This window comes from Onychostoma macrolepis, chromosome 15, assembly GCF_012432095.1.
Source record: "Onychostoma macrolepis isolate SWU-2019 chromosome 15, ASM1243209v1, whole genome shotgun sequence".
NCBI lineage: Eukaryota > Metazoa > Chordata > Actinopteri > Cypriniformes > Cyprinidae > Onychostoma > Onychostoma macrolepis.
This window is the reverse complement of record NC_081169.1, coordinates 27,983,174-28,006,281: the sequence shown is the minus strand read 5'-3', so window position 1 is coordinate 28,006,281 and position 23,108 is coordinate 27,983,174. Positions and strand designations below refer to the sequence as shown.

Here is a 23,108-nt window from a genome sequence, read left to right as displayed (position 1 = left end):
GTGGCGAACAGGAAGCTCTTTATATATGCCCACTCACACAGAGGCTGTTTGAGGTCTGCATGTTGAAGAGCAGACGCCCACATGTGTGGCGCTTGTATGAAGTGTGAGAGATCTGTTGTAAAGAGCCTTTCATAACACACAAACACACACACACACACACTGTCGGCTCTTTCACTAGACACTTACGAGTCAGTCAAAAAAAGTATGTGTGTGTCTCTTACAATTTTGAGTTTTTGTGAAAGAAATCCTTCAGTTCACTGTGTCATAAAACAGATCCTTTTGGTTCTGGATTGGTCAATCCTAAAATAATTTAGATTTTATATAATATTTCCAAAAGGATTAAGTGAAAACTTGAAGCAACCATTGTGCTGTTGCTCTTCCCATCTATTAGCCATGATTATATTCTCTATAGAACTGTCTTTTGTACCTTATTGTTTAATTACTAATGACTTTTGATTTTGAATGACCCTTCTAAATGAATTGAATTTGACCCTTTTGTGACGAATTGCTTGATATGCTCCTTTGCATAAAAGCATCTTCTAAAGGAATGCATATAAATGTATTGTAAATCCAGTGCCATGGTAAGCATTTCTTCTGCCAAAATACTTGTTAGTAATTATTGCTAATATAATTTTTTTTCCAACAAAAAAAATTACTGTTGCATTTTTACACTTTTGGAAGGTGATGCCATTCTAATTTATTCAAAATTTACATGAACAATAACTGTAGTACTCATGGTGTTTTTGTTGAAAGTATGATCATAATGGTAAAAGCAACAGAACATGTAATAGTTACTTGCTTTCTATTTCTGTTGTGGTGCACACAGTAGCTCCGCCCACACTGAAATTTCATTGGGCCAAAATTGAATATTTATTTGGATTATATGAATATTAATCATCATATATATTTTGTTTGGCTGTGATTTTGTTGTTTTGCTCTGCAATGGACTGTATGATATAGATATATATATATATATATATATATTAGGGATGTGCATCTCACGACTGAGGCCGATACGATACGCATCTCGATGCATAGCCAACGATATGATACATTAAAGATACATATGAAGCAGCTACCGATGCGATACGATTCATCCCTGTTATGATGCAGTGCGATCCGATTCAACACAATGTGATTCGATGCAATACGATGCAATGGAGATCACTTTTAATGCCTCGAGGCCTGTTTCATAAAACAAGTTAACCTAATAAGCCAGGCTTATTTCAGTTAGTCTTACTCATTGTCAGATGATTTGGTGGCAAATTTAACATAGGCCTAGATCAAGCTTAGTCACTGTGGCAACTTATGCTGGGAAACTAACCTGGTCTATGGTAACCTGGTTTTATGACAGCTGTACCTTTTATAGTTTGCAGAACAGATAGCAGAACATTAGAACATTACAATCTAAAATTGCTCTTTAAAGCATTAAAATAACTCAATTAAAGGTTCAAATCAATGAATTAAAATGAAAATAAATAAAGAAAATTACTATTTTAACTGCTATAAGAAACACACATTTAACTCATTTGAGTTTAGTAATTAGTACTGTACTAGCTTACATTTGATCATTTACCCATTACAATAGTTCCTTTACAGTTACTTATCATAAAAATACACTTATATGTAGGTTTAAAATTCCACAAAAGACAACAACAAATATTTTTGTAAAATGTATATTTTACTCAGAATTATTGTGCTCTGTTTGTTTAGTGTGCATGCGTGCAGCAGCGCTCGTTGCTCTCGCGTAAGCCTCGTCCACTCCTGACAGTAAAATTGAACATTTACAGATGAAAAATATCCCTGTGACGTGTCAGTTATGCACTGAGGAAAACACGTCTCAAATGCATTCAACAGCACAGATATATTCACTGTTTGCCGTGGTGGATCGATCTGATCCATGATCGACATTAAGGGCTGCTTAAGAATAAGCGTGCACAAATTAGTGAGATTGTGCGAATTTAATTTGTCGTTTATGGAACCGCTTTAGCCCTGATTGATTTGTTAGGTTATTTCAAGTCAGGGTTTGGACTTTAATCCCCGTTTTTCCTCAGGTCTCCGTGGTGTGGTCATTCGTCATATTCACGCAGCAGCGGTGATGAGAGAACGCGCCTGAGACACAGTTTAGAGAGGAGAAATCAATCTACATATAAGATATTGGTCACAGTTTATTGGTCACTTTCTAAATAATAAAAGTATAGTGCATCCACTAGTAATTATTTATCAAATAAAAATATAAATGACAACTTGTAGCTGATGCACACTTTTTAAACCGATGCATCGCATCGTTAACTTTTTATGCCGATGCACCGAGAGAATCGGGGGAATTTTCCCATCCCTAATATATATATATATATATATATATATATACAGTATATACACAATTTGGTTTTAATTTAAATAAACTTGGTATGTAAATGCAGGTTTTATTTTAATTTAAAAATGATACTTTTTATGTTAAAATATTTGTATCCCATTTTAATGTCCCAATTTGTAGATGGTTGTATATGTAGATATACATTATTATTATTTTCATTGTCATTAGCGGTTTTGTTTAGTGATGGTTTGGAAATGACATCCTTTTTTTTTATATTGAACATCCCAGAGTCTCTGAACGTGTGTGTGTGTGTGTGTGTGAGGCTCAGATGACATTAATCAGCATTATATTAGTGTTACATTAGTGTTATATGAATGTTTCTGCAGTGATGGAAGTTTGATTGATTGAGGCGCGTCTCATTTTTAAACACCTGCTCAAACACGCCCAACGCATTAATAAAGACTGACGTTATGCTCAGAATTATACACACACACACACACACACACACACAAACAATCGCTCTCTCTCTCTCAGACACAGAAAGTGCAGGTGTGACCTGTATGTGGCGCTGCACGAGAAAAAGAGACAACAAATGAAACAGCAAATGTTTCTCTCTGTAAAACTGACCTCGTCTCTTCTGAAAGTCCCTGTCAGATTTATCAGACAAGGATAGTTCTATCGCCATGGCGATCTGTCTCCTCGTCTCCACGGAGACGGGTCATTCTGATGGATTAGATGCTGAGTGACTGAGAGAAAGATCAGCTGCTGGAAAGTTGAGATTCAGAGCTGAATGGAGAAACACGTGGAGATTAAAGCTTCCTCCCTTCAGGAAAACCTGACGGAGCTGTGATTAACCAGAACTGACCCTGTGTATGTTCTTTAAACACACTCGTGGTGGTGTTGTGTTCATTAGTTCATACATCTCAGGAGTCAGTAATCCACTGCAAATAAGAGTTCTTCTGAAGGAGTGCATTGTGGGAAGCTGTACCGGCTCTGGGACAGAAAGCATTCGGTGGAGAGAGGAAGTTGGCACTGGCGTTCGTGCCCCTCTGATGACGCCGGACACATTGTGCCAGTGTTTGTGCGCGGTCACGGTTCAGTTATCTCTGCTATGCAGCACTTGTTCCAGGCGAGAGCGTGTTTGCATGATGAACTGTGCTGTTGGTCAGCGATGGTTTAATCCTTCACCTTGGGATGTGACAGCAGCATGAGCTGGCCTCTCTCTCTCTCTCTCTCTCTCTCTCTCTTTATCTTTGGGGTTTTATAACTTTTTGTGTGAGTCTGATGGGAATGGAAAAGTTTTTGTTCTCTCTTTCCTTTCCAATTACTTAATATCAATATATATTGATAGATCCCAAATATCCTTGATTTAATAAAAGAAATTTAAAAGTCAAAAGTCTCTCTCTCTCTCAGTTCAATTCAGTTCAGTTCAGTTCAGTTCAATTCAAATGAGCTTTATTGGCATTACTGTATAACATATTACAATGTCTCTGTCTTTCTCTTTGACATGTTTGACAAGTCAGATGTCTGTTCAAATCTCCTGCTTTTCAGATATAGAAAAAGACTCGAGTATTTGTATTTTTGATTTAGTTTTCATTTCTATTATTTGTCTTTTTTTTTTAGTTTTAGTATTTAGCGTTTATTTTGTTTTCAGTTTGTCTTTTTTATTTATTTTCTGTTTTCTCTTTGCTCTATCATTGTATTATTTTTGTTTTAATTTAGCTTTCATGTATTTTTCAATTTACTTTAGTTGATAGTTTTCACTCTATTATCGTTTCAATTTAGTGTTGTTTAATTTTCTAATTTACTTTTCATTTGTATTTTATTTTTCATTTGCCTTTTTAGTTTTTTATACTTTTCATACTATTATTTTTTATTTTAGTTTTACAGTTTTAACTTCGATTTACTATTTGGTATTTATTTTGTTTTCATTTTGTCATTTTGATTTAGGTTTTACTCTGTCAATATTTTTTTATATATTTTTTTTCATTAGTTTTTTCAATTTACTGTAGTTGATAGTTTTCACTCTGTTATTGTTTCAGTTTAGTTGTACGGCATACGTTAATATATTAACATCATTTAACAGTATTATATTTCTCAGCACAGCTCTTGTATATTAAATTAAATGAGTTGTAAAGGTATCAAGTTTTATACTATGCCGTGTTTCGTTATTAATAATTATTTTATTGTATTTGTATTTTATTTTAAATTTTATTTAATGTAATTTTTGTGCTTTAATTTTCTTACATTTATTATTATTTCATTTATAACCTTTTTTTATTTTATATTTTACACTTGAGTCAGTAGATTACATTTAGAGTCAGTTTAATTTGCAGTTTTCCCCAGTTGTGTTAGTTTTAGTTTTTATTTCAGTGAAAAAATGGTTTCATTTAGGTTCAGTTTTAGTTTTCTTTAACGTCAATAACACTGCCAATAATCTGACATCTCTAGAGTTTCAGACGAGATCTCAGCAATATCTCAGGAAATGTTGCAATCAAAAGTCAGAAATCTCAATATAAACTGAAACATTTCTCATCAGAGACTGAAGAATCTAAAATATTACTTTTTTTGCTTCTTTTTTTTTATTGATCCTAACGTAATTTATTAGAAACATCTAAGACGAAACTGTAATGAAGCATTCAACACACAAACACACAACGTATCATTTTCAGTAGAGTTCCTTGGAATCCCCCATAAGCACCTACTCCAATGCTGTCGCCATGGCTACAGTCTCAGCCAATCACGTCGCTGCCAGCTGTGAGGTCATCAGTCCCTCCACACAAGCACACAGGGTGTCAGATGAGTTTGCCCACAATGATGCCATCTGCACCCTGAGAGAGAGTGTGTGTGTGTGTGTTTGTGTGTGTGCTCGTTTGCACTAGTTTCATTACTGAGGTGACTATCCTTCTCTGTCCCGACTGAAGTGTGTGTCATGATTTGATATGTGTGTTTTGTATGAAGTTTAACCCCGGGTTGATTTCTGCAGCTGACCTGTCGGCAAGGATGTAATTGAGTTAGCAAACACACACACATTCGCACACAAACTCTGTTACAAACCCTTGTAAGCTGCCTACCTACTTGGTTGGTGCTTGAGATGCTGCCTATAAAAAGCAATAAAAGTAAGCTTCTTAAAATGTTACAATTCGGTTCTGATGCTCATTAGGATTTGGCTACAAAATCATACATGCACAGACTTTTAAATATGTGCAACTTTGATGCTATATATAACATAGGAACTCATAAATCACGTCTAGTCAGTTTTATTGTGTGGTTTAATGCAAGAAATAATTAAATGCTGTATGATTCAGTGTCAGTGTCTCACTATAATGTTTTATATTTATTTTATTTGTTATTTTATATTATTTCATTTGTAATTATTTCCATTTTATTTAATTTTGTTATAATAAATTAATTTAAACATTTTTTAAACAATAAAATAATAATTATTAATATTATTAAATTGTATGTAGTTTAATTATTTAATTTTTAAAGTTATTATTTGTCTGATTTGTAATAATTAGTATTTTATTTGAATTAACTTTGGAGTTATTATATTTGTTAGTATCATTCGGATTTGGTTACAAAATCGTACACACACAAACTTTTAATTACTAAATCTGTGCAACTTTGACATTTTATATAAAATATGAATTCATAAATCACTTCTAGTTTAAATGTGTGATTTAGTGATTGGATGTCATAGAAGAAAGGATTCAGTTCCGTATGATATGTATGATTCAGTCTCTCACACACATACAGATGCATGTGAGATTTTCACATGAACAATTATCAGTCTTTTAAAAATATGCCTCTAGTTGTCATGGTTACTGGGGAAACTGGCAGCACAGGCAGCGAAAAATAATGAGTCATTTGTGTGCGGGTGTTCATTTAATTGGCAATTTGTATCTACTTTGTATCAAAACTATTTAATTTGTTCAAATGTATCAGTCAGTGTGCGTTACGGGAAGGCTTCATGTGGCTGAACCGAATGTTTCAGCTTGACGCTGCCAAAATCTCTCACACACACACACACACACACACACACACACACACACATGCACAGGTTCTGTTCCAAAACATAGTCTTGCTGTCTGCTGCCTACACAGGGAACCACTTTCTAAGGCAACACCCTAAATGTTATGCAACCTCATAAGTGAGTGATTTGGACCGCTCTGCCAAACAGCTCTTCATGTGAACATCAGTTCATTTCTATAGAGTTAACTGATATCATAAGCCTAGAAATTATTCCGTTTTATTCTTTTTTATTTGTTGTTCATTATATGAAGGTATTTATTTTGTTTTTATTATATTATTATTTATTTCATTTGTAATCACTTTCATTTTATTTTAATTAGTATGGATTCAAGAGAATAATTTATATGCACACTTGGTTTCAGTAAATAATTTATAAATGCATTTATAATCAACATTTTTCACTTCATCTGTTATGTTGGATTGTTGTTTCCCACTGAAATTGTTGCAGTACATTCTGGAATTTGCTACAAAGGCATAGAAATGAGCATAGGAATTATTATAAATATTATTATATTTCATATTGTTTATTTTATTTGTATTATATCTTTATTATTTATTTGATTTTTAATTATTTTTTTATTCTACTTCAAATTATTTGGAATAATCTATATTTAAACACTAAAGTTTATATTAGAAATTTTTATTTATATATAATGTGTCTTTATTATTACTGAAATTATTATTATAAATATTTTAAAAATTTTATATTGTTTATTTTATTTGTATTATATTTTATTAGTCATCTGTAAATCATTCATCATATTCATCATTATATATGATAATCAATATTTATTTGTCGTCTTGGATGGATTTCTCCCACTGAACGTGTTGCAGTGCATTCTGCCATTTTGCCTTATGGCTTCATACACTAATTCGTTCTCTCCTTCGCAGTGACGGCTGGGCGGACCGATACGACGTCACTGACGGGTACGTGCGCGAGGCTGCCGGCGGCATCACCATAAAGCTGCAGTCCGCAGACGTCAAGTGGTTTGACGATTATTACCTGAAACTGCGTCCCGAAAACAACCCACGAAACCCCTGGTTCCCCGAGTTCTGGCAGCACCGCTTCCACTGCCGGCTGAAGGGACACCTGCAGGAGAACAGCAAATACAACCGCACCTGCGGCAGTGAGTTTCCACAGCATTCCCACAGCGTTACTCAGTCTGTCCTCGTGTGCTCCCACAGTGACGTTTAGTGTCTGAGAAGAAAAGAAAAGCCAATCCTGTCTCTCGCAGACAGAAACACATGATTGCCTTCTTTCATCCAGACTTTCCCGTCAGATATCACACCTTCCATTAGTCTCGCTGTCTTTCATTGGCTCCATTTGTCTGAGCTCTGCTTGAGTTCAAAGAAACTTCTTCAAATGTTCCCATTTAAAAAAAAAAACACACAGACGAAAAGAAAAGAACAACCAGTTTCCCACTGAAACGGGAATCAGAGCTGTTTGCATATAAACCAACACGAGCAGACAGACAGAGAGCAACAGTTTGGACAGAGATGCTGCTTTAATGGCAGTTCAAAAGAATTTGCCAATCAGAGCGAGCACTTCTGAATGAAATCAAATTTGCTGTGAAAACAAGACTTTCAAGTGCAGTGCGTAAGAGCGGTTTCGTCTTTGTCCAGTATCGAAGCTCTGAAATTATGAGCAGTAAAATGCCAGGGTACTCTTTTAATCTTTTTCTACTCTTGGTGAAGTTGTTTTTTTGTTTCCTCTCTTCCATTTCTTTTCTTTTGCAAAACAACTTTGAAAAATATATGGCATGTGTAATTTGGGTAATATATTCTATACCAGCTAGGACAAACACCGAACTGTTGCGTCAAATCAAATCAAACGATTTGGAAAATATAGTATGTGTAATCTGAGTATTTATATTATAGCGATTTTAATATTCATATACAAACACTAGAAGCACCATATAGTCACCTACCATAAAACTGGCTAGATTTACTGACTGCAGAAATTATTGTTTGTTTTGGGAATCTTCCTGGTGTTTTTGTCAGCACATAACAGAAAATATGATGCATATTTTAAAAAGACATCATGATAAAAATCAATGTAAAATACATTGTATGGGTCAAAATGATCGATTTTTCTTTTATGCCAAAAATCATTAGTATATTAAGTAAAGACCATGTTACATGAAGATATTTCTTACCGTAAATGTATCAAAACTTAATTTTTGATTAGTGATATGCATTGCTAAGAACTTAATTTGGACAACTTTAAAGGTGTTTTTCTCAATATTTTGAGATTCCAGATTTTCAAATAGTTGCATCTCGGCCAAATATTGTCCGATCTTAACAAACCATACATCAATGGAAAGCTTATTTATTCTTTCGGGTGATGTATTCATCTCAATTTTGAAAAATTGACACTTAAGACTGGTTTTGCCGTCCAGGGTCACATATATATATATATATATATATATAGTGGAGGCCAAAATTGATAGAACACCTGACAGATCTGAAAATATTGACCTGTTTTGCCTCCAAAACATGATTTAATTTCATAATGCATGAAACATGCAGATGGTTGCTCTGCGCACAACAAATATCAGATGAAGCGAGTCGTACTGTTTTTATCCACTTTTAACTTTAATATTTGGTGTGTCCACCTTTTGCAGCAATTCCAGCAGCACATCTCTCTGGCATCGTGTCGATATATTTCCTGAGAACTTCAACACTAATGTTATCCCACGCCTTCTGCAACTCAAGCCAAAGGCTTTCCTTTGAATGTGTAATAGATCTGTCCAGCTTATTTTCCAACTCGCCCCTTTCATTTAAGTTATATTTTATTTTTATAAGTTTATTTCAAGTAATAAAATAGTTTTAGTAAACTATAATACGATAGTAATCTTGAAATATAGTGCTTCTAGTCAAATGTCAGATGTGTTTCTTGTGCTCATAAGCCCACTAGACAGCATGCATCACACTAGCAGTTGTAAAACCTATTCAAATGTACATGTTTAAGCAGTGTAAGAGCACCAATTAAGAGAGATGGAAATATGTGTCTCTCCACCACACAAAATCAGTTTCACAGAGCATAAGCAAATTAGCACAGTTCATCATTGACCTGCCTGCAGGATAGGAGCAGGAACAGACGAGTGATCTGTCATTAACCCCGATCTCCTCCTCCTCTCTCAGAGCGGGATTCTCTGCGGCAGCAGTATGCACAGGACACCAAGATGGGCTTCGTGATCAATGCCATCTACAGCATGGCCTACGGCCTCCACAACATGCAGAAAGCGCTGTGTCCCGGTGTGGTGGGTCTGTGTGAAGCCATGCGGCCCATCGATGGGTCAAAACTTCTCGACTTCCTCATGAAGACCAACTTCACTGGAGTGACCGGGGAAAACATTTACTTTGACGAGAACGGAGACTCGCCTGGGAGGTACCAGACCGATCCAATAAATAAGATAATCAATCTGTCAATCAATCAAACAAACAGTCACATAGTCAATAAATGGATCAATGCATCAGTCAGACTGATGAATCCACCCTTCATTTCCATTCATCTTCATTTCAGTGCACTAAATCATTACTCCTAACTGTGTTCACAGTTACGTGATCATGAACTTTAAGAAGATGGGCAAAGACTATTTCGACTACACGAACGTGGGCAGCTGGGACATCAGCGGACTGCAGATCAATGATGACGAGATCTGGCCCACCAAAGACGAGATTATTAAATCTGTGTGCAGCGAACCCTGCGATAAAGGTCAAATCAAGGTCAGGAGACCGTGAGCTGCTTATTAAGCCTCATAATGCTGTGTAATGTTTAATAATGCTCAATAATTGTGTGTTTTTGTTGGTAAATGAATTGGAGTATCAAGTAAAATCCAACTGGATTCAACTGGTTTTGCTTCAGGACACATATTTTACACTGAAAATCAAGTGGTGATTGCGTAGACCAAACAATGTGTAAAATTATTAGTTTTATAAAATTATGATTAGTATTAGCAAAATCATTCGTTTCATGCTTTCGGTATCCAGTAATTCACTGCACAAAATGCATTTATTTAAAAAAAAAAAAAAAATACTTTTTTTAAAATTTAATTAATTGTTGTTGTTTTTATTTACTCAAATAATTCTAATATTAAAAATATTATTTACAATATACATATAATAAAAAATAATTAATAAAATTAATATTTTTTTTAAAGTAAATAAACATTCTAAAAGTAATTATAATATTTATATTTCAATTTGTTATTTAATATAATTTAATATTTACATATTTACTATAATAATGGAGTAATATAAATATTATATTATAAATTATATATTTTAAATATTATAAGGAAATCATTTTTACAGATTTTTATAGTAAATATTTTATACACAATTTATCCACTTTTCCATGACCTGGAATATCACAAATGTAAAGCATAAACTGACCTTCTATCATCTGGTGAATCATAGGCGAAACCTATTAATAAAATAAGTTAATAAAATTATGTTTAAACATTAAAGTAAATCTAATGTTTATATTTGCTTTATAAATGTTTATTTATTTTCTAAAATATTTAATCTTTTAATTAATATTATGCTAAATCATTTATATAATATTTTAGAAAAGCTTTTTAGTAAATAAACATAAAAGTTTAGATTATCTGAAATAGAATATTATAAATGACATATTTATAGGATTTTTTTTAAAACAAACTGTAAAGCATAAATTGACTTACTATTATCATCTACTGAATCACAAAATGGCTATCCTAACTTTACTATTTACATAGTTTTTTTTTCTGTGTCACGACCCTGCAGTTGAGAAGCGCTGTTTTCTGTCCCGATGTGATTAAGACAGCACGTCACAGGCACTTTCCTCTCTCGCCCGCAGGTGATCCGTAAAGGAGAGGTCAGCTGCTGTTGGACATGCACTCCCTGTAAGGAGAACGAGTTTGTTTTTGACGAGTACACGTGTCGCGCGTGTGAGCTTGGATCCTGGCCCACCAATGACCTCACTGGTGAGTCCACAAACACATCCGCTCAGCGTAAAGATCCGACTGATGACCCCGATTCTCTTGCGTTCACCGCTCGTGCCTGTGTTACACTGCAGGTTCAGTGACGTGCTTCATCCCTCTCTATTCACTTTCAGTTTAGGAAATCTCATTCTGTAAAGTGCTGGATCCGCAGCCACACGCGATACTCAAATACAAATCTAACATAACATTTGGGATCCCAAATCACAACCAAAACGACTTATTTGCAAAGTGCGTGATTGCATCTCTCTTACATGGCCAATAATAGAAAGAGAAAGAAAGAAAGAGAGACTTTTGTGCCGTAGAAAGCAAATGCATTTCAATAAATCATTTCAGGGAAAAGCGAATACACACACTCATTGAGCTAAAAGGTTAACAGCATCAAAAGAGTCTGAGCTGAACTTATCAAATCTGTCTCCCTATGATCGGCCCACACACATTATTACCACCTATTTATACCATCAGAGAGTAAGAAAGCATCATACAGCCAATATTACCAAGTATTCTAAATTATTACACTTTTTTTAATTTGTGTTTGCCAATGCAATATATGATATTAGGGCTTTGTGGGTGGTTACATTGCTATATGGTTGCTTAGATGTACAGTGCAATATAATTTATGTGATCATACTGATAATATTTTAGAAAATATATTAAATATTTCTATAGTAAATATAAATATTCTATTTACTCATATAGTATATGTTTATTAACTATAAAACATAAAATATTTTTGTTTTTTATAATATTTAATCCACTAGAAAATGCTTCTTTTAAGTGAAAATAAAATAATTTTTGTTTTTATGGTAAATTTAAATGATTTTTCCTTTTATTGGATATTTACTTACTATAAAAATACTTAAATATTTAGTTTTCTTTCTTTTTTCTTTTATCTATTGACTGTATGTGACTATTATATACATTTTTGTTTTCTAAAATATTTTAGAAATGATTTAAAATCCTTATCCATATAATACATAAAAAATATATAAATTATATTATATTGTATTACATAAAGAATGGGATATTTTAGAAAATATAAATATTTATATAGTAAATATAAATGTTGTTTCATTTTATAGTTTGTTTATTTATTAGTAGTTAAACCATTTGCTTTTAAGTGCAATTTCTATACAATTATTTTTGAAAATGATTTTTAAAATCCAATAATCAAGTATAATATTATAAATTATATGGTCATATTATTATTTTATAGTAAATATTTATATTGTAAATAAATAAATTTTTTAATTTTAAAGTATGTTTATTTGTTAAAAACTAGTAAATATTTATATTGTAAATACAAATGTTTTTTACATTTTAAAGTATGTTTATTTGCTAAACTAGTTAAATATTTTTCTTTTAAAATACTTAACTAGAAAATGAGTGAATTCTCACTAATTCTCATTTTCTCCATTTGTTTCAGGATGTGACCCCATACCAGTGAAGTATTTGAGGTGGGGTGACCCTGAGCCCATCGCGGCTGTGGTCTTCGCCTGCTTGGGCCTGATGGCCACATTCTTCGTCACCTCCATCTTCATCATCTACCGTGACACTCCAGTGGTGAAGTCGTCCAGTCGCGAGCTGTGCTACATCATTCTGGCGGGCATCTGTCTGGGCTACCTGTGCACCTTCTGTCTTATCACCAAACCTCACGTCATCTACTGCTACCTGCAGCGGCTGGGCATCGGCTTATCGCCCGCCATGAGCTACTCTGCCCTCGTCACAAAGACCAATCGCATCGCTCGGATCCTGGCCGGCAGCAAAAAGAAGATCTGCACCAAGAAGCCTCGTTTCATGAGCGCCTGCGCCCAGCTGGTGATCGCCTTCCTACTGATCCTCCTGCAGCTGGGCATCATCGTGGCGCTCTTCGTGATGGAGCCTCCCGACGTCATCCACGACTATCCCTCCATCCGCGAGGTCAACCTCATCTGCAACACCACCAACTTAGGCGTGGTGGCGCCGCTGGGCTACAACGGCCTTCTCATCATGAGCTGCACCTTCTACGCCTTCAAGACGCGCAACGTTCCCGCCAATTTTAACGAAGCAAAGTACATCGCCTTCACCATGTACACCACCTGCATCATCTGGCTGGCTTTCGTGCCCATTTACTTCGGCTCCAACTACAAGACCATCACCATGTGCTTCTCCGTCAGCCTGAGTGCCACCGTGGCTCTAGGCTGCATGTTCGTGCCGAAGGTTTACATTATCCTGGCGAAACCGGAGAGGAATGTCCGCAGTGCGTTCACTACGTCGACGGTGGTGCGCATGCATGTGGGAGACGGAAAATCATCATCTGCGGCCAGCCGGTCGAGTAGCCTGGTCAATCTGTGGAAGAGACGAGGATCGTCAGGAGAGACGCTCAGGTGTGTGCTGAGTTCTGCAGCGATAACTTTCAAAATGTACCATTTAGGTACTAATATGTACCTTTAAAGGCATAGTTCACCCAAAAATGAAAATTCCGTTATTAATCACTCACCCTCATGTCGTCCCAAAGACCTTTGTTCGTCTTTGAAACACCTGTTAAGATATTTTTGATGAAATCCAAGAGCTTTCTGACTCTCAATAGACAGCAACACAATTGACACATTCAGGGCCCAGGAAGGAAGTAAAGACATCGTTAAAATAGTCCACGTGACATCAGTGGTTCAACTAGGGGGGGGCAATGTACCAGTAGACACGATTAACCAGTAGAAATTTGTATGTGTCAGAATGCCCGCATTTGGACATATCCTTGTAAACACAGAATTTAGGTCTAAAGTGAAAGCAAAAGGCTGAGAAAGAAAACACATGTGTAACAATATATTGGATCGGGGCAGCTCTCAAAGTGACAGCAGTCTAAAATTCCTGCTGTCTGTCATTCATATTAATCAAACAACAAACGAGAGAAAATCTCTCACTGCTCTTGACTAAAACACTTTTGTAACTTTAATAAGAAGAAATATATATTTAATTTGCACAGTGAAGAATATGCAGTGTTTTTATGTATTTGATTACTTTATACAATGTATGTAGGATTTCTTATTTACTTGTTCTACTGTAGTTTTTTTTTTTTGGTCCTATTTCTTGTAATTAGTTTCTTATTCTTATATAATCGCTGACAGTTTACTTGTCTTCAGTGAGCTTGAGTTTTTTTTGTTTTTTGTTTTTTTAATTTAGGCTAGTATTAGTTTTTTTGTGATATTTACACTGGTGACAAGAATTATGAATTATGCGGATTGTTTACAAGCAGGAGAAGGAACACGCATGCATCGTGGTACTCTTGTGAATGCGTGTCAAAGTCTGACACGGAGGAGAAGAAATTGTTGAATAAAGTCATTATTATTGTTTTCTTTGCACCCAGAAAGTATTCTCATAAGGCTTCATGAAATTATGGCTGAACCAGTGATTTTACATGGACGATATTAATAATATCCTTACTACGTTTCTCAGAAAGTGTCAGTTATGTTGCTGTCTATGTAGGTCAGAAAGCTCTCGGATTTCATCATAAATATCTTAATTTGTGTTCTGAAATGAACGAAGGTTTTACAGGTTTGGAACGACATGAGGGCGAGAAATTAATGACAGAATTTTCATTTTTAGGTTAACTATCCATTTAAGGTACTAATATGCATCCTTTAGGTGTAAATAAGGTACAAAAGTGTATCTTTCCAAAGGATACTGCCTCAGTGTCAGCTTTTGTACCCTTTTTCTGAGAGTCTAGATTTGCATTTCCTAATGAAAACAGATGCATTCATAGTAGGCAAAGAATGGTGTTAACATTTTGGTAAATTCAGGATTTATGAGTTCTGTGAAAATGAGAGTCGCTCTGCTGTTGTCATGACACTGAGAGCACGTCTTGTTGGTGTGGTAATGATGGGGCTGTTAAGTTATTGACATCCATAAAAAGAGAGTGTTTACCTTAGATGACCTGTGATTATAGGAATGAATGTATTTAGTGTGTCTGCTCACACTGCCTGTTTACCACGTAATCTCTATGTTCACATATACTACGTAATGCATAGATAGACAGACAGATACATAGAGAGACAGAACCATAAATATTAGTATAGTAATTTTACTGTTGTATGCTAAAATTAAAGAATTATTATATTTTTATTAAATTATTATTTTTTTTAATTAACTTTCAACACATTACAGAATGTTAACAGACACACACTGCCTGATGTACAACAAAAGGGAATACAAAAGCAAAATTATACACAAGATGACAAACACAGAGCACCGAATCACAGGTTGAAATTAAAAATTGAATCAATAAAAACTGGGGAGAATATTGTGAACTATTTTTATAGTAATAAAAATAATTATATTAATATTACTACTACTATTACTACTATTAGTATTATTATCATTATTATTTTTGTTATTTTTAATTTTTTGTAAGCATTGTAAAAGCATTTTAAACCCCAATGTCAGTTTTTATGAGAAAAAATAGATAGATAGATAGATTGATAGTATGGGCAGAAATAGTGATATTGTTTGCACTGGAGTTATTTTGCAACCATTGTTACTGTAAATATAATTTAATTGCTGTTGCAGCTCTAATGGGAAGTCGGTGACGTGGGCCCAGAATGAGTGCAGTTCCAAAGGTGGCCACCTGTGGCAGCGTCTCTCCTTCCACATTAAGAAGCGTGAAAGCAACCAGACGGCTGTGATCAAGCCTTTCTCCAAAACGTCTGAGGGACGCTACTGCGGAGGCAGCGACATCAACACAGACAACAGCAACAACAAGATGCTCTACGAGGTCACCGAAGTGGAGGAGCGCTACCCCATCACCTACCGGCCCCAAACACCCTCACCGATCAGCACCGTGACGCAGAGAGCGAGCATCGCATTATCACAGAGCACCGGCGCCGCCGACTCCCAGGTCTTGAGCGTCTCCACATACATGTGTCAGCCTCCGCACCGAGGTAACGGCGGTGGAAGTGCGTCACAGGGCTCTCTGATGGAGCAGATTAGCTGCGTGGTGAACCGCTTCACTGCTAACATCAGCGAGCTCAATAGCATGATGCTCTCCAATTCTCCTCCAGGGGACGCCGTGGGTTTGTCCACCAGCGCGTCTGCACACGCTCACACTGTGGAGCCTTGCTGCCCTCCGCCCTACCGCTTGTCCCGAGAAATTTCCATGCCGACTACCATGACCACCTACGCCGAAATCCAGCCCCTCCCACCGGTGGAGTCTAACGTGGGTCACTCCGCCCCTCCCTGTCCACTTTCCAGTTCGTCACGACTCAAAACTTCGCCCACGACCAGTGGGAAGGAGCTAAAGGGGGGCGTGTCCTCAGCTCTACAGTCGCCGCCCAATCAGCAGGAGCTTGAGGAACTGCTAGCGCTGACTCCGCCCTCCCCGTTCAGGGACTCCGTGGGGTCAGGTAGCGGCTCGCCGAGTTCTCCCGCTTCTGATACCGAAACATCCACTCTTCCGCCCATCCCAAAATACGAGTGCCTGGTGCTCCGACACTACAGCCAGAGTTCGTCTTCATTATGAGGACAACAGATGGAAGAATGGAGCGCCGAATGGCGTTATTCATATAGGCGGAGACGGACACTGCTTGAGTGTGTGTTTACATGTTCTCACCTTCGGACCAATGCAAAACAGGGCGTTGCTGCCCCTGCGGAGAAATATCTGCAACATCAGACCTGCAGTAGAATCACAACGGTGTCTAATCGTTCGTCTAGTTGGCATTCCGTTGGTCTATTTTGGTAGTGGCCTTAAACAAACATGGCTTTCATCTAATTAGTGCTGTTTCTATGAGGACTACAATATGTTGCTGTGTCCCCAGCAGGACGGGGGTGGACGAACACCCAACCTGGGACGTTCCCATACATGGACATTATGAGCCTTTTTTGCTATGTTCATCATCAAACAATGAGATTATTAAGGGCTGGAAAAAAGCACGGCAGCAAAGGGAAAAGCCTGTATAATTACATGTTGCGTAACTCGTACGCGACTGCTGGTGCGCTGTAATAATTGAAGAGTGCGAGGTGAGGTCCCCGATGCTTTCTGAGATTCAAACACAATCTTTGAACAAAGTGCTTTGTTTGATGTACCACAGGACAGCGTGAGAGAGCAAACAGACCGATACTCAGACACCTCAGTCATTGTCCATCATTTTCTCTTCTCCTTTTTCTCTCTCTTTTCTCCCTATTCTGCCAGTATTCTGCCTTTTTCAGGAACAGAATATATGGGTGAATCTCATGAAACTTGCTAAGATTATATTTCAAGTAGTCCATTCATTCATTCATTCATTCATTCATTCTATAATAAATTAATTGCATATAGAAAACTAATAAAAAAAATTTATTTACTTAAATTTTTTTTTCAAAAATTCATAATTTATTATTTTAATATTGGGTCATTATTTAAAAATACTTGAAAACAACTGCAATGGTCTTAAAATGCGCTTAACATCCTGTAGGTAAAATATTTATTTATTTATTTTCTTTTAAATTGGTTTGTTTATTTATTTATTAGCAAAAATATAGGATTTATTAAATTTAATAGATAATAGATTTGTTTAAAAAAAGAGATTTATTTAAAACGGTTAATTCATTAAGCAAACAGATTTTTATTTACAAATATTTTTATCTATTTATTCAATTTATTCATTCATTTATAAAAATGCATACATTCGTTCACTCAATAATTTCTATTTATTATTATTATTATTATTTAATTTTTATTGTATTTATTTATTTATTTTTAATCTGAACACGACTTCATGAGATTCTTTTTTAATTATTATAATTTTTATTTATTTATTTATTTTGGTAGATTTAATTGTGGGACCAAATTCATTGCCAAATGATTGTGGTACCATGATACAGTGGTAATATCAGATGGTAATACCATGGCACACAAAAAGGTACTTTTAAGAATACTATAGTACTTACACATATCACCCCTAATAAACTAGTTCACAGTGGTTAATCAGCGAACTGAATCAAATCACAGTGAACAACATTTTGGTCTGGTCCTAAAGTCAACATGGAACAAAAATGCACCCTGCTTACTTCCTCAATACACATTCCTGGTGTTATTTTAGACAATTAATCTGTGCACATTACTCCAAAGAAAAATAACTTGCTCCACCTCTGAAATTATGTACAAATTGTCACATTACAGAAGTATAATGAGCTGCAAATGATGTTTCATGTTGACTTTAAATAATACTTTTCTCTAGCAGAAGGGCTTTTTATGTAATCTTAAAGATGTATGTTGTTCTATCTATCATATCATTCTATCTATTAGGTTTTGAATCATAAAGAATGAGTTATGAGTTCCCCATGAAGCCATTCTAATAATTTTGATTGATCGTTCCTATCGATTGTGTAAATATCAAGGGCATGCGACAGCACCAAGTCTAGTAAAGTTTTATCAGTGACTTATTGTCGAACCTGAACAATAGCAGTAATTTTACACAGATTACATGAGGACGGAATAACAGAAGATTTTACGAGTCTAAAGATGTCTTTTCTTACCATTCCCTTGTGTACAGAACGTGCTTAGATGAATGTGAGGCTACTAAAGTGTCTAGCAATTATATGAAAAACAAAAAAGTGAAATTTAAAAGTAATATTTATCTTAATAGAGCTTTTAGTGCCAAAGGGGGGAGGGGAGGGGGAGGGGCCGAAATGTGTGTTTTTCGTAACATAATGATATGAATCGTTTTTATGGTGATGAGTATTCTTTTTATATATTATAAATATATATTATAAATATACCAGACTTTGGGACTCAAAGCAATACAAACCATACGCATATACAAAGCACATTGGCTTTAGACAATATTTGTGCTACATCAAGTTTTCTAATCATTTTGAAACTTCTTTCTGTGAATGAGAACTCTTCCTCTGTATCTGATTTCATATTTCGGGGATTCAGGCCGCGTCTACGCCAGAAACACATCAAAACTAGATCGCTCACATTAAAATCAGTGCTTCTGTCTAGACTTAAATCTGCACATCTGCTTCAGACACTTTATAATCCACCATCACCTGAAATACAATTTTATTGTTTTTGAATTAACTCTGTTTTATGAATTTTATTTGTTATATATTTAAATAAGTACCAACAGTTACATAAAAGCCAGCTAACTACTGTATATGTTGTAGCAATACTAACATTCTTATAATAAGTATATGATGATAAATCAGGATGGTCACTTCCAGTGTAGACAGTCTCCTAACCAGGCACAACACGATAAAGTATGAAAGCTTATGTTCGCACAAGCAAAATAAATAAATTAATAAATAAAAAGTCATTGTGATTTTTTTTTATCGCACATTTCCGACTTTTTTTTGCAATTGAATGAAAAAAATAATCATAATTGCGTGATATACTAATCTCAGAAGTGTGAGATAGACAAACGCACAATTCTAATAATTCAGAATTATGTGGTGAATACTCAGAACTCAGAACTCCAACAAAAAACACTGAATTGCGAGATGTAAACTCAGAATTCTGAGGGATAAAAGTCAGAATTGCAAAATGTAAATTCAGCATTCCAAAAAAGTCAATTGCGAGATGTAAACTCAGAATTCCGAGGGGAAAAAAATTTAACTGAGAGATGTAAACTTAGAATTCTGAGAATTCTAAGATAAAAGAATTGCGAGATGTAGACTTGGAATTACGACAAAAACAGTCAGAATTGCAAGGTTTAAACTCAGAATTCCGACCAAAAAATGGCAGAATCACGAATTAAACCAGAATTTTAAGACAGAAAATCGCAATACCTTTTTCATTTTTATTTAGTGTCGGAAACAGTAATAAAATGATCTCTTCCGGTAAGTCTGACTTTCTATTTCTGCTGTGTTACGACATCTCCAAAAATTCTTCTACACATAACTGTGTATTGGGTATCAAATACCTTCTGTGATTGTGCAGCAGACAAATTGTTTGTCATTGGAAACTCATCGCGTTGTGGCTGGTTACGACACTGTTAGCTGAACAGACTGCTGATGTAATATTACAGAGAAAGTGCAATTGTGTTTTCTATGTTTCGATTGGAATGCGGTTTTAAAATCTCGTCACAAATCTTACTAAATGATTATTTTCTCAGAGAAAATGCTGCGATCAGCATAATTCATCCTTTCTCTTTGTTTACTTTTCCAACATATATCAGGGTCGTATATTGAATCATAAATCAGTGTAATATTCCAGATGATCTATAACGTGCGTGTCATTTGGTAATAGGCTTTAATGTTTTTGCTACAGGTACGCAGGAACAGCCGGAGAGATTATTCCGATTTATTGAGGTTTATTAGGAAGCAGCTGCGGTTTGTCAGGAATGGCTTAAATTTCATTCGGCGAGATCAAAAACATGATGCTTGAAAGACCCTGTGAAATATTAATAAATCTGCCCCTGGAAGGCGATCTCTCCTTTTCCTCCGTTTCTGTTTGCGAGTTTCTCTTCATTAAGTGGGTTTATGAACATGACAGATACATGTGGTGCATTTGTAGGAGCTCTGGGTTGAATGTCAATGTTGCTGCCTATAGTAGACTCACGTTGATGTTTACATTTTGCTACATTATCATGCTTGCTGGAGTACATGGGATCTTTTATCAGTGGTGAAACGCAATCGTTTAGCGTTCGGGCTACAGAACGTGGTCGCTCTGAATGTGTCGCACAGGTTCGTGACCGAAGGACGAAACCGACTCTGTGACTCCATCTCAAGTGCTAACATCTTTCTGTGTATGATTCTTTACTCTCAAGTGATCGGTTCTATTTTTGTTATATCTATAGCTATATCTATATATTGGGACTTGTGTTTGCTGATTCTCTGATGTAGAGATTCTGTAGGATGTTGATCATCATTGACGTGGTACTGCAGATGACTTTTGTTGACATTTGTTGATATTCCAGTTTCTTGCAGCTTTGTGGGGAAAATAAAAATGTGAGAAAATGCTTACGGCTGTATAAAAACATTTTCCCTTTTTCTTGACATGGAAACCGTTGTGGTGTGGTATGAAATCTTTCCAGTCATTATTAAAAACATGAAATAAATCCACCTGTCTCCGAGAATTAATGACTTTGTTGAGGCAACTATTCCTTTTCAACTTTTGTGCAATCTGTGCAGAAATCTGATTGGACGAAGTGATATTTTAGTATCAATAATAGCTATTACAGTTTTAGTTTTATTTGTGTATACATTTTTGTTAAAGTTTTAGTAATGTCGTTGTGCATTTTTGCAATTTTTTATTTTAGTTTTATTTTATTTACATTCTTTTTTAAATGTCTATATAGTTGGTAACAATAATAAGGTTCCATTTGTAACAAAGGTTAAGAAAATAATATACTGATCATTATTAGTTTGTGTTAGTTAATGAATGTTAACTAATGTTAATAAATGACATTATTGTAAAGTGTTACCATATAATTTTTTTAAATACATTTTTAACTTTAGTTATTTTAGTAGTTCAAGCTAAACTAAACAAAAATGACTTGACAAAATGACAAAAATGTTGTCTTGGCAAGTTTTGATTATTATTATTATTTTATGTTTATAAAATAAGTGTACATTTTATTTTTAGTTAATGTTTATTTCAATTAATGATATGAGTTTAAATTTTTTAGTTTAATTCAAATAAGTTCATATTTCAACTAAAAAGTAAAATTTTATACTTTAAATGTTATACTTCTGTTAACTTTAAATTGTACTTCCGTTAACATTCATTTTAATTAATAAAATAAGTTTACACTTAATTTTGGTTAAGGTTTATTTCAAATAAAAAAAAATTTGTTTGTTTGTTTGTTTAGGTTTAGTTAATAATAACTGATTGGGGATGCATACATTTATACATTTGGCAGATGCTTTCATCCAAAGCGACTTACGGTGTATTCAAGGCAAATATTCCCATTGGAATCGAGCTCATGACCCTGACTCTACTGTAGTGCTGGTTAATGGTCACGTTTAAGCAAATAAACATCAATAAGTCAAAGTTCCTATATTATATGATAATCAAAGAATGTGTAAAACTTAAAAATTATTTTCTATACAGGAAATGTGCATTGCTTTTTTGTTTATTTACACTTCATCTTCCATCTTATAGACCAAAGTCAGAGATGTTCCACTTTGTATGCATCAGAATAAGTTACCAAATGTGAATCTGCTTCAGTTGAATCCGTTATTATTGGCTGACTGGTTTATTACGAAGCTGCTGTATAAAGTCTGTTATTGTGTTTTGCCGTATCAGAGCTCATAGCCACCAGCCTCCACAATGAGCCTCATTCATCACACACGAGCAGAATTAATTTGTGTGCGAATTGTTCATGCAACCATTCTTACGTAAATTGTTGCATTGAATTGCATTCGACAATTTGCGTAAGAATAGTTTCAATTCTGCAGAAAAATACTCAAACTCTGAAGCAGCGACAGACTGATGAACATATGAATGAAAGTGCGTCAGTATTATTTTCCATCACTCAAACAAATGTCTTGCTCTCACCCCCACACATGCACACACGGCTTGTGTAGAAGTGGGCGGCAGTTTCCATTATCCAGTTTTCATTCTCTATTAAAGACTCATTGCATCGAACACGCTTGGCATCTTAAAAACCCCATGGCTTCTCTTTGCTAGTGTACCTCAATTTAGATTTGTTTTCCCACTCAAGACTTGACAAATCTGAAGCATTCATGAAAAACATAAATAAAACAAAATGCAGAGAGAAAGCGGAGGACAATGTTTGAAAAACCTCTCTCTGTGGAGAAGGATTGATACTGTGTTGACGTGAAGGCCGTCGCCTGCAGCCATTCGAAAAGATTCA

General features: G+C 35.2%; 1 protein-coding gene across 4 annotated transcripts in view; it reads left to right on the top strand.

Moving 5' to 3' along the window:
* Positions 1 to 19,726, top strand: part of grm5b (glutamate receptor, metabotropic 5b) — a 65,540-nt gene extending 45,814 nt beyond the window's left edge. For all 4 annotated transcript variants that reach the window (XM_058799370.1, XM_058799371.1, XM_058799369.1 and 1 more), the window contains 6 exons: positions 7,244 to 7,479; positions 9,497 to 9,743; positions 9,913 to 10,081; positions 11,196 to 11,322; positions 12,764 to 13,703; positions 15,880 to 19,726. In XM_058799370.1, coding sequence (XP_058655353.1) covers positions 7,244 to 7,479; positions 9,497 to 9,743; positions 9,913 to 10,081; positions 11,196 to 11,322; positions 12,764 to 13,703; positions 15,880 to 16,828 — 2,668 coding nt within the window. In that variant the 3' untranslated portion in view covers positions 16,829 to 19,726. The remainder of the gene's footprint in view (positions 1 to 7,243; positions 7,480 to 9,496; positions 9,744 to 9,912; positions 10,082 to 11,195; positions 11,323 to 12,763; positions 13,704 to 15,879) is intronic.
* Positions 19,727 to 23,108: the final 3,382 nt, after the last annotated feature.